Genomic DNA, 13,525 nt, shown 5'->3' with positions numbered 1-13,525 from the left:
TGCACTGAAATACTGCTTATGCACTACTACATCAGTCAAGAAAGACTGTTATGACTGAAGAAACACACAAAAACCCATTTGGTAAACACAAACATGCACACACGCACACATACACACACGTGCAAGTCTCATATAGTTGATATCACCCTATTTACACTAAACCAACTTGGTGGAGCCAGAATGTTATAATCGATATAAAGAGAAACAGAAATAGAAAGAGCCAAGGTTCTGACCTTGTTTGAGCCCTTGTTGATAATAGGTCCCTTGGTAAGTGAGCTAATAAATTATAACAAATAAAAAATCAAGTCTGAAAGAATGCTTCTGCAGTAATGTTTCTAAAAGGAGTTTTATTTGAATAAACACTTTGGTCAATCAATTTCTTCAGCTCCAATTCGAAACTTCTTTTGTCGTATTGTAAGTTAATTGCACAGTCATCTTGCACTCAGAAGATGAAAATTGTGTGAAGGCACTTACTGGACAGTGCACTAGCCTCTACAGTTTTGTTTAAGCCAGTTACATTTGCATAGAGAAGTAAAGCCCTCTATGCACATAGAGTTTGATTACTAGCTCAGACACATGCTGGGGCTTGCTTGTGGAAGGAGAGGAGTGACATTGTTTTGCCAGCACACTTTTCCTCATGAGAAAAGCAAGGAGCATAGTCTCATAGTTAAATCTCCTAGGGACTCCTGAGATCACACAAGATTGCTGGCTGTAAGGATAGCACAAGTACTCTGGGAGATGTGTTATTCATGGAAGTCAGTGACTTGCCCTTACTGATGCTCAGTGAATGTTGCACCCTGAGTGCATTACTAGACATGCACAGTGGGGTTAAGGACACAATCATGAAGAAAAGAAAACTGAATAAGTCCTGATGAATGTCTTGCTGATGGGGATGGAATGGGACAGTTGACTAGCAGATGTAAGCACAAGAACCAAGTCCCAGCCACTGACAAAGGTAACTGTCAGATAAACACCGAAAATCCAAAGCATAAACATTGGCAGGAACACCACACCTTCACACAGTAAAAGTATTTATTTGTAAAAATGGACCAGATAAGCGCTTTCAAGTTGTAAAAGCAACGCTTCTTCAGATCAGATGTCTGAATATATATATATATATATATATATATACTCCAAACATAAACGCAGGTGCAAGCTAACCACTGTGGTGCTCAGATAGCTCCCAATTACACAATCCACAAAATCCAGCCCTCGTATATAAACTCACTACACAAAGCCCTTTGGTCTACACAAATAGGGCAAAAGAAAATAGGACCAAACACTGCAATAAGTGTATAAAAGGTTTTTACTGCAGAACAGAAGTCTTGGCTATAATAGAGAAGCAACGATCTGGCTGTTACACAGACCAGTTTCGCCCCCTGCCGTAATTTATTGTGATGTGTGCTTTATGTTCTAATTTGAGATAGACATTCATCTAACCATTTTCCTAATTAAATACTGGGGAGTAAATGAATTGTCTGAAGAATCTTGTGCTGAGAATGTAAAAGTTAAAATGATCAGAATAACTAGTTAATTTGATTCACTTATGACCTTTCTTTACTTTTGTAGTCATCAGTAGCCTCATTGATGGCCAATCAGACAATTCATTCCCCATCACCAGGCAGTCAGCTGGGAGTTTCCATCATTCAGGCAGCCATCAGGGTTGGTTTGAGGACTTTTATGTTATACTTTCCCCATCCATAATGCACACACCTGGTAAGGAATAGTGGATAGACATGCAATGTGATGTCAATGGAGGACACCCCCTTCTATTCACATGTGGCATTCTATTCATGCATCCCTGCTCCACATCCCAAGGCACAAGTGGTGACTTCCCAGACTACAAGAGAAAGAATGCAGTATTCCCCGCTGAGTGCATAGAATACCCTCCCCCTCCCCCTGACAGGTGAGAGTGCAATTGCCCTTCATTCCTCCAACTCCATCTCTGGTTTTCTCAAGTCACAGGGTTTCTAGTTGAACCCTGGTTACTTGGATCACAGTCAGGAATCTGTCCCATGCACCATACAGCCAGGATTATGCTTACCTTTTAAAGTTATATATAAAATGCCTGCCCTTCTCCAATAGCCCAATTATTGATTAGAAATAAATGCTAAGTTTTTAATCTTCACTCTTTTCAACTTTTTTCTTGGAAGTGTTAGCTAATAACATGTTCTTGAATTATGAGTGCATTCACATTGTCTACTGAATACGTAATCTACTGTTGTCTAAGATGCATGTGAATTATTTTTCTTTCTTTTCCCAAATAGTTCAGGTCATGGATGAAATTGGTCTGCGTGGATCAGACAATCAATGTTGTTACAAAACAATAAATAAGGAATTAGTTTAGTTGAAAATGCATGCAAAGATCTCACTGTATGAATATTTCTAAGAATGGAAGTTGATGCTCCCTATACATTGTTCACAGAGAGACATGGGAATCAAACCTGAATCTAATGCACTATTTCTTAACTTCAATGTATGCTTTAAACAACCATTTTATAAAAACATTTCCAACTACTGATTTCTTACCTTCTGTTTATGTGTTGACTTGAAGCTGTAGCTGAATACATCCATTGAGGAAGAACCCTTAAAATACAACAGTAAGTACAAATTTAGGAAGTCCTTCTGATCCTAATTATCAAAAAAAATTCAGAATAATTACTGACAATAATAAACTCTTATCTCCTACAGCTTTGAGTAGGTGTGACCTACAGACTACCAGCACCAAGAACATGCAAAGAGTTAGATCCTTTGCAGTTCAGAGTTCAGAATATCCTGCAAGTGATCAGTTAGACCTTTTATATCACAGAATGACTGTCCAGGAATATATATATTTCCTGCATAATTATCCAAAGTTTCCTTAAATGCTAATAATGAACAGGTATACTTTATTTTATCCAGTATTTTGTTACTTGTTCTGGAATCATTTGTGTTATATTTTAATTCCTATATCTTTTGAAACATGTCTCCCTATCTCTTATACCTGGACACTGAGAGTCATTTAAGGTTTCTTAAAGCAAAATTGTTTAATGCCTTTGCAAGTTGAGCATAACTGTCTTATCACATATTTGTACAAAATAGTATGCAAATTAACTTACTTTAGTTTCTCTGTATAAAACCTTTGATCTCATTGATTCTCTTTGTGTATCATCTTTGTAGTTAGATATAATTTAACAAAAATAGCAGTAAAAGGGGCAAATGTAGCATATGGACAGTGGCAAATCTTCATGCAATGTTCAGGAAAGGATGAAGGGATATAAAAGTAAAGGAACTCTCAGAGTCCATTGGTCTTCTTATGGTACAATGAAGCATGAGAGAACTATAGTTACATAAAGGCACAAGTCAGGGGTTTCTGAAGGATGACAATTGATAGGATAGGAAGAAAGATTAAAGATAAATCCTTGTAATGCAATAGAAAGTGTAGTAATCAGAACTATGCATGGCACTAAATCTCCAAACGAAAGGCCACCAACAGTTTGCTTGACAGATAAATAGAAGTAATTTGCCAATATGTTATGGTACTAGTTGGTCGTTATGGATAAAAGCACGTCTTATTATCAAACATAATGAATATATGTCAAAACCGCTGGCTTTTCTATAGATACTTGGAAAATGATAAGAGCTTATGTCTCAGAAAGGATCCAGAGAGTTCTTAATTCCAATTTCAGCCTGTTCTGACCAGCAGTTTCAAACTAACAAATAAAGTAGACAACAAAGACTCTTATTTAAGGTCTTTTCCACCTCCTATTATGTTAGATATTGGATACATAAAGAATATTGTTACTGACAATTGGAAAATAATTTTAGGAAACTGAGATTTGGTTACTGTGATTAGAATTGAACCCACTTTTGTTTATAAAAGATGATATAATATAATATAAAGAATCTATTAGAGAAAAAAGTTATAAGTCTTTGGATAGCATAAAAGTTTTTTTGGAACATACCCATATTACAAGTGTAAAATTTGTAGGTATATTAATACAGGTCACAGTGTGTTTTGAAAACATTGCAATAAAAAGACTTTTAGTAAAGATAGACACACATGTAACATAATAGGAGTAGTTTATATTGTTATGTATAATTTAAGTGAGAGCTTCTGTGCGGGTAAAACCACTAGAAAGTTCTCACAGAGAATGAACAAGCATAAATTGGATATCCAGAGCAAAGATATAAGTAAAATTTTAGCAAATAATGCTATACATTATTGTAATTAAAAAAATGCGTTCTCATGCTAGATCTTGTTAAAATCAAGCCCTTTTTAGGAAATGCTAATAATGAACTTGAAATTAAAGAGCTGAAATTGTAGTTGGTATTGGTGATCAATAAAATACTGGGCCTGATAAAAATTATTAATATTGAATGTCTACTAAAATCTAAAAAAGTATAGTTTATTTTTATATTGTGGTTTACATTATATCACAGTTTTGTTTTACACCAAGATAGGAATGTTAAACAGGTAACTTTTTATATACATAAGATTACAATTTTTAATGGGATCGCTCAAACAACTGGTTATGTGATATTTTTATAAGTATTTATTCGCTGATTTGTTTACTTTAAATTCATTCTAAGGAAGTTCTTACCTACTAAAGAATGAAAGAGCTAAATCAATTTGATCACTCATTCCTGTCTTGTTTGAAGTACTTTTTTTGTTTATAAGTAAGTTTTAACACTTTTTTGGTGATTTTCAGTGATTCTATTTGTCTTTTTTACAGCAAACAACTAGTAAAATATTTTAAGTAAAGATATGCATTCTCAAATGTCAAACCAGTGTTGTCGTTGCATAACAAGGGAATATCAGTGTTAAGAGGTACAGCAGATTTTACACCACTTTATCAAGCCATCCTTGCTTCACACTAAGATTAACACTTAACTTGAAGAGAGCTGAACCATGCTCGGTTACACAGGTTAGAAATGGACTTAGCAGTGTTATCCTAGGGATTTTTAGTATTTACAAATAACTTAGACTTGAAAACACATTATTACTTCTCTAAGGCATGAAACCTATAGTAAGTCAGTGAACTCAAGTATTGCAAATAAGCATTATTTAAAACTGAGGCCAAGAAATAAGACTGAACAGCTACATGTTTTTGAAAATAAATTAAAAGGGGTGTCATCTCAACAAAAGCTGTGCACATCTTTATTGAAAATTTTGATATTTGAAATATTATACATTTAGCATAAATAAAATCAGCTCTATGGAATTTTGTAATTTAAATCATATTAATGCATGTACAAGTTATCTACTACTGCATCCTATTCTGCATTTGTCGTATACATTTAATAGTATATGCATATCCGTATCCTTATGCCTGGTTTATTATGACTCAGGAAAGCCATATTATGTGTCGCTATAGTCTATTGAAAGTGCTACAAAATTAATAACTGACAGACTATGTGCCACACATGTATTAAGTAAAATACTGTAGTGAATCCCATGTCTGTGCAGAATGTCAAGGACATGAAGAGATCATGGAATGTAATGCCCTTTGGCATGTTTCTGTCCATTGCAGACCATTTTAAGTCTAACCAGTTTCCCTTTTTGTGCTTGACATAACCTATTCCATTTGGTTATAGATAGCTGTATCCATCCTATGGTCAATAATTACACATTACCCCTAAGAAGAATAACCAGGATCATATCAGATAATTTGAGGGGATGCATACATGGGATAAAACATTTGGGAGTGGCATCTGTCCATTAGTAGTACAGGGGACAGTCCTGGGGTAAAGTTTCTATTTCCTGTCCATAGATCTAAGTTGTACTTGAATATAGACAGGAATTACATTGTTTTATGTGAATGGGGAGTCTGTTCAAGGTCAGCAGTATCCTCTGTGGGATACACCTGTCCCTCCAAACCATTCTGTTGATGTTTCAAAAGAGGTTTAGATCCCTATACTGAGTATTTCGGATCTCATTTGATGTACTGATCTGCAGTAAATCCATCAGTAATGGGTCGGAGGAAGCCTTGTATGCCAGACAAAGGTCACCTCTTAGCACACTATAGGACACCGGGTATAGTGACAGGGCTTTAAGTTGCTCCATGTAGGACATGTTGTTTCAGCCTCATATCCAGTTAGTAAGTTATCTCTTTGGGCATTACAATTGTTGTATGTGTCTGGACAGAGAGATGCCAAAGGGGACATTATATTCAATGACTGCCCTCATTGGTCCAGTCATTATATTCAAAGAGTGACCTTATCAGGGATGAATAAAAAGGGAGACATAGGCATCTCAACATCTATACACATATAAGCTGTGCAATATAAAAGGACTTCTCTACAGCAATAGATACATGTTGGATAAAAGTTAAGTCATGTTCCACATACGTTCCCAAATCCTATATGATTGGGTCAACTCTTAGAGCATAATGTCAATGTGGTATTTCGCTGGGGTAGATGTCTTCACAAAGGACATGATAATGCATTTTTGGCATTTAGTGTCAGTCCATGATTTTGGCACCAGTTATTTATCTGAGACTACCCTTCCTACGGAATGGCCAAGTCATTTGTGGACTGAATCACTAATCCTGGCTTGCAGCCATCTACAAACATAGTCAACCAGAGCCCTTTCATATTAGCTTTTACTTCAGAAAAGTAGATGTCAAATGGGAGAGGTACCAGCACAGAATCCTGGGAGACTCCACTGGTGACTGTTCTCTTTGTGGCGGTGACTTCCCCTGCTTTGGTTATCTGCATCCTACTTGGTAACCAGCTGGAAATCCAGTGGAAGACATAGGAGTTTATTCCCAGTATACATAGCTTTCCTGCTCTGGCTGAGTGGGGAATTGTGTCAAAAGCTTTAGCCAGGTTGAGGTATGCAGTGTGTACCATTTTGGCTTCATCCATTATTTTGAGGACCTGTTCAAAAAAAATCCACCAGGATGAGTAAGCATGTCCTGTCCTTGATGAATCCAAACTGAGACAGGGCCAGTGTTTGGAGGTTTCCTATGTCCTGACTGATTCATTTCATGATAAGTCTTTTCATAGCTTTGCATATGAGGGTAGTCAGACTTATGGATCTATAATTGCCTGAGTGTGTGGAAGGTCCTTCTTTATGCATGGGAATGATGGTAGCTGTTCTCCATCTGCATGATACAAAACCTATATGGTGGCTGAGATTGAACAGTGTAGTGGGGTGTGGTTAAATCATGCTTCATGCTATTTAACATGTACCCAGAGATGCTGTGAGAACCCACTGATGCAGTATTCTTAGCTTTTGATAGCACTTTTAGTACTTGGTCTAGTTTGATAGCTGGAGGCGAACCGGTTTCAGGTAAATCATGAGGGACAGATGGAAGGGAGACAGGGGTAAAGTTAGAACTAAATTTATTGACCAGTGGGTTCACTATATCTTCAGCCTCAGTATAGGTAATAACAAATAACAGAATGAATCTTTTGCATTTTATTCCTAGAGTAAATTATCAGTAAATAAACATGATGTATGCTAGGAGGATAAAAATACTACACTTGAATGTGCTAACTTGGCAATCCCCCTTTCAAGGTACAGTATATGAACTATTCCAAGTCAAACAGCAGGGATATATTAATATCTGTAAGCACAGGATGAAAAACAGTAACACATTGAGTACACATTTTCTCTTCTATTCTTCAGATGATCTTCATTTTTGGAGGATGCCAAGCAAATTGCACTTCTAACAACTATAATATTGCCCTTATGTAATATACTCTAATAAATGAACAACACTGCATTACCTGCTGCTGGTCTGCACTGCTGTGATGCCACCTGCTGCCTCTTCTTTGGCTGTTGCTGGAACTGCTACTGCTGCTGCTGCTAGAACTGCCGCTGCTGCTGCTAGAACTGCTGCTGCTAGAACTGCTGCTGCTCTGCTGCTTTCTGTGTTTGGATTGCTTTTGTTGTTGTTCCCTATTAGGTTGGTGTACATTGTGTGAGACTGACTGGTGCTTCTTCCTCTGATCCTCAGCAGAAGAGCTTGATGAAGAACTAGAGCGTCTGTTGCTGCTTTCGTTGCTGCTGCTGCTGCTGTTGCTGCTGCTGTTACTACTTTCTTCACTGCTGCTGCTGCTGCTCCTCTTTCTGCCTTGGTTTTGCCTTTCGTGTTTATTTTGGTAATGCTTCTCCTGTCTGTGCATTTGCCTGGGGTCCTGTTGTTGCTGTCGTTGTTTCTTGCTGTTGTACAAGTCCCATGATTCATTGCTAGATGAACTGCTTGAACTGCTACTTTTAGAATAAGGACGATGTTTTCCATGTTTCCTACTCTGTTCCTATTGATTTAAGAACATTTCATTTAATACTTCGGAATGGCAAGTATTTTGCATCTAATGATCATATTGCCTAGAGTTAATTAAAACTTTCATATATTTGAAAGAAATGAAGATGCACTTGGTAATATACATATAAGCTTTAGGATGGTGCAGTGTCTGTATCAGTACAGTTTAGGAATGCTGCATAAAAAACTGTGACATGAAGTGCATTGTCCATGTTATCAACTCTAGTGCAAAATTTAAATATACACTTTAGAAACTAATACTGTGTGATTTTAGCTGCATACTTTTCTTAGCTACAAATTTGTTTAATATTTGCTTTCTGCTGTATGTTCTGACTCTTTAAATATCACATTTATGAGATACCATCTTCAAGTGACTACATGCACTAAATACCTTACTACATAAACAAAGCCTGGACTCACATGCATGGCAATTTTCTCTTATTTTTCTTTATGGTAATGGAGAGATAATCTTCCTGATGCTTTGCTGGTTCTGCTGTCATGACTTAGTACTACTTGCAAAAGAACCAGGGATCATAATGATTGTGGCAGAGCCATTTATGCTCACTGTGCTGTCAGGACATGCCATTTTCTGTTTTCCAAGTATAGATGCAGACTGATAGATGTGGCATCTTTATGCTCTGAAGATTGCCACAGGACGTCTACCCCTATAGTCTCACCAGTGGTCAGTAGTTGACCACTGAGCTTCTGTTTTCAGCAATGAGTCAGCGTGAAGATGGATGTATACCACTACTCTCACACAGTAATGTTTTCTGTATTTAGGGAGCTGCCCTGTTCTTGTTTGGCACCTTATTCATGTAAATTGTTTCCTGAAACCTCATCGATCACGCTAGTTGATATCATGCTTCTGACATAAGCTAGACTGATTCCTTCCACCTCTATTTGCCTGCTGTGTGACTTCAAGCAAGTCACTTAACTAGACAGTGCTTCCAGGTGTTGCACATGAAAAGGGACTCTCACTTCCAATGGACTTACCTGGTTAAAGAATGTATGAAATAAAAGTTAAAAATATGTTTATTTTTCAAGAATATTAGTGATAGTACTACTAAAACATGGAACATGAATTAGTCATGGAAAAGATATAAATTATAAATGCTGATGCAGGAAAAATATCAGTAAAATAACAAACACATAAATAGGCAGCATCAAATGCAACCGGCAAAGTAACATAATATATGACTGGAAGAAGCTGGCAATATGGGCGCATGTTGAACTAGCATGCTTCATAGACAGTTGATACATTCCAAAGATGTAAGATTAAATAGTTAAGACAATAGCTTCCTGCCATCAATGCTGTTGTTAAGAAGGCATAGACTCAGACTGAAGCCCACAGTTCTTATTTGACTAATGGGCAATATCTGGTTATAAAATAGTAAATAAAAACAACAAGATGACCCATTTACAGTTTACCTGGGATATGGAATGTTACAATACACAGACTTACAACTCATCAAGGGTTATGTGTTTATTTACTCTGTACTATATTTCCACTGTCAGTGAATTATTCTATTGGTTGGAAAACTTCTGAGAAAGAGGTCTCATATACTTATTCTTCAAGTTTTCAGATTCTCACAATGAATCATATTATTCATTTCAAGAAGTGGTTTTGTATACTTCACATTACAATATTTTAATGCTGTCTGTCAGTCTCATATATAAGTAACTGGTATTCCATGACAATTAAGGAGTTACAGTACAAATAATATATCTTTTTAATATGCTACCGAACTTCATAATGGATGGGTGAGTCTCTGAAAATCTAAATATGTATCTAGAGTAATTCTGAGTATGACACAAAAACTGTAATTATGTGCTAAAAAATCTGTGAATTGTGTGGAGCACCATGATTGCACTCTGAATATGGAATGCAAAAAACTTTTTAGTGTATGGAGTGCCATGATTAAACTCCAATATCAGAAAAAAAATCATTGAAGTGCTTCATTAACAGGAGACCCGATCTTAGCAATTGTTCGGACCCCCCCCCCAACTGCTGTTAAAGACTGGGTCTCCAAAAGAACTGACAGTGTTAGCCAGCAAATGACAGCGGCAGAATTCAAAATAACTTCTTTTCTGCAGTCTGTCCCTGGCTTGAATTGGAAGTGTTTCACTGACATATCTAGCTGTTTGTTTGATAGCACTCGCTAAGTGCTTTACCAGCTGTGGACATTTTTTTTTTCTATAATGAGTAGTAAAAGTAAGTAGATGCTCTCAAGTCAAAATCAGCTCATATATAGGATGGATGGATAGGCCCCATTGATTTCTCATGACATATTATGGAAATAGATTGCCAAGCCTTTCTTTCACTCAAATAATGCTACTGTCCATTTGTGCCCCAGCCAGGTTTTGAACCCAGGTCTATATTTTGGCAATTCTCTGCCTTAACTGCCAAGCTATCATGCTGGGAATTAGTAGCACATTCAGCAAATAAATCTCCATGCCCTGCAAAGAATTATGATTGGCTATGTGATAACAACTACATATTCTGTGTTCTCAATATGGACACCAAGATTGCTCTCAAGGTGTATTTCTTGGTACCCACGTCTTGGACACATAATAATCAGGCTATGATCAGAGAGCTGATCATAATCCAATATGTTAAACACCTTTCTGCACTATTAAGCTTTAGGCTTGAGCTGGAGCATAACAGTGGCCACTGTAGAACAGTGTTTGAAGTATTTTCACAGCTCTAACAGCTGCCGTATACGTTTCTGCAATGCACACAACAAATCACGGCAGGGCGAAGTATCTAACAGCTTTTACAGTAATTTGTTAATCAGAAATTTGCTTCTTTGTGGCAGATATTTCAGAGCTGTAAAAGACTTCTCACTCTTACAGTTTGGATTCCATAACTGATAATGCATTAAGCAGATAAATCTCCATGCTCTACAAAGAACTATGATGTGTTCAGTCTGATCATAACTACTTATTCTGTGTTCTCAACATGGATGTCAAGGTATACCCCTGAGCTTCACTTTACTCTAGTCTGGAGGTGAATTTCTTGACATCCATGTCATGAACACATAAGTAGGTCAGGATCACAGAACCTGTCATATTCCTCTATATGGTATATTATGAAAACTCTGCCTTTATTAACTTTTCCTTAGATGTATAACTCATTTATTTGCATGTTCTTGTCTGTGTACATTTGTATGTATTTTGTATGTGTACATCATGTTTTACCCTTATGAGCAGGCAGTACTGTATGCATTTCAACTGTAACTATATCTAGTACAATTTTTACCAGTTCTAACACTAGAACTAAACGATTAGTTAATATATCTGGATATGGACTTATTACATGACAGGGCATTCTGAATGCCTTGTGTTATAAGTTGTATGGTCTGCTGTTCTACTTTAGTTAAAGAAAATTAAGGCAAATTATGAAATCAATATTCTTACATTAAGAAGAACAATATCAGAAAAATGGAATGGTATAGTCTGCAAAGCTCATTACAAGGAACAAACAGCTACATTTCTGTAAAATGGGAATTCTGTCTTCTTTTAAATAAAGATCGTAGTACCTAAAATTATGAAGATTTCAGTTTTGTTTCTTGTGTCTTTTTCAACTGAATTAATTCAGATATCTTGTCTCCTACACATGACAGTTTCACTTGCTGGACATTTTAAGTCATACTTATATGTATGTATATATATATATATATATATATATATATATATATATATATATATATATATATATATATATATATATATATATATATATATATATACACACACATATATATATTTTTTATTTTATTTTTTTTTTTATGGGGACTCACATTAGATGATGACATTGCTTACTAGTTACTCTCTGAAAGGGCATGTCTTTTTTACTACTTGTAAATCATTAAGTAATGATGTCAGAGAAACAATTGATTACTTGCATCCATATTCTTCAGCCCAAACCCTACTATCTCTGGCAAGTGTGTTGGCAGATATGAATGGCCTTAGCAAACCACGTATTGCAGCCAAAACACTTTTTTTGTTATCACAGATGTGTAAAACTCCTTGTCAGTTGTATCTCTTTCCAGAAGTTGGTGACATGCTTTAGCACTACAGCTTTGAAAATTACTTTATAAAAGTTCTTTTGGGCAGATAACATAGTATGGATTTTATTAATAAAGTTATCATATTACCTTATGTGAGGTGTGTTTCAGAATCTTCCTTGCTGATAAGAGAGACATTTTCCCTTTAGGTTCTTCCTCTTCGGCAGCAGTCACTTCCTCCTCCTCTTCAGCTATTAAACGAACTATCTTGGAAGCTGCTTTATCCCCTGCCTGAATTTCAACTTGTATTTTCTCAATAGTTCCTTCAGTGTGGGCTGAAAATGCAAACAAATCAGAATATTCTCGGTATTAAGGCTACATTTCATTTGTGCTTCTTTAAAATTTAAAACAGCTGAACTATTATAAATTTCATACCTGGTTTAAGAGAAATTTGAACCTCCTTTTCTCCAAGCAGCATGTAGAGAGGGGAGTGCCTAACGAAGGTACCAGACTGTCCTGTTGCTCTAATACAAGCTTCCATTGCTAAGTTTGTTGATTTTGTGCAAGCTTGGTATGTTCTTTTAGATGTTCCTGAATAACGGCTCTGTGATTCTCTTGAGTTGTAGTCTGAGTTCAATAACACATTTTCAGAACTTTGCATTTGCATTTCCTATAGCAGAAAAAAAGTTTAACTAAATAACAGTTCTTTGCATAAACATCATGTAAAGTGTTAAATTGCTTTTACGTACAGCAGAGGTTTGTCCGGAGGAAAATTCTTGTTTTGTGATGGACTGTCTGTCAGCAGATGGGGGAAGCACAGGGGTTCGTCTTGTCATATCCTGATCTTCAGTATTTTCTGACACAGCAAATGTCTGGGCTCTGTAAATGTAATTAGAAACTCTTAATCCATAGAAACATACATTTTAATGGTAGGTAATATTTTTGTTAACCAATGAACCTTAGAAGGCTTCAGCTCCTACCCAGGTAGACATGTATTTTTCCATCCATCCTAAATAATGCGTTGTGGTTAACGCATACATTTTTTAAAATGCTGACAGATTTTGATACTTTCACCAATTCAGTAAGAACTACTCCATTATCCACTGCTAGTTCTAGGAAAATTAAAGCTTCCTTCTAGTTCCCTAAAGCAGGCACTTTGTTATCTTGTCATAGGTCTATTTTGAAATGCCACAGCCACATGCAGTGCATGGTTTCTATTGATTTGTGCCACTGTTCCTATGGTAACCTCATTGCCTGCTGTCTTCA

The 13,525-nt window shown here is 36.3% G+C and overlaps 2 protein-coding genes across 2 annotated transcripts in view; one reads left to right on the top strand and one right to left on the bottom strand.

Moving 5' to 3' along the window:
- Nucleotides 1–12,526, bottom strand: part of LOC122813599 (antifreeze protein Maxi-like) — a 15,195-nt gene extending 2,669 nt beyond the window's left edge. The window contains exons 1-3 of the mRNA XM_044086012.1: nucleotides 12,410–12,526; nucleotides 7,717–8,247; nucleotides 2,530–2,586 (exon numbers count right to left, since the gene is read on the bottom strand). Coding sequence (XP_043941947.1) covers nucleotides 2,530–2,586; nucleotides 7,717–8,231 — 572 coding nt within the window. The 5' untranslated portion in view covers nucleotides 8,232–8,247; nucleotides 12,410–12,526. The remainder of the gene's footprint in view (nucleotides 1–2,529; nucleotides 2,587–7,716; nucleotides 8,248–12,409) is intronic.
- The window catches only part of LOC122813598 (vitellogenin-like), a 1,233,092-nt gene that overhangs the window by 329,423 nt on the left and 890,144 nt on the right, over nucleotides 1–13,525 (top strand). The window lies entirely within an intron of this gene.

The sequence above is a fragment of the Protopterus annectens genome, chromosome 10.part0 (genome assembly GCF_019279795.1).
Source record: "Protopterus annectens isolate FY-2018-M chromosome 10.part0, PAN1.0, whole genome shotgun sequence".
Lineage (NCBI taxonomy): Eukaryota > Metazoa > Chordata > Ceratodontiformes > Protopteridae > Protopterus > Protopterus annectens.
The sequence above is the reverse complement of the archived record's forward strand: the minus strand, read 5'-3'. Positions and strand labels throughout refer to the sequence as shown.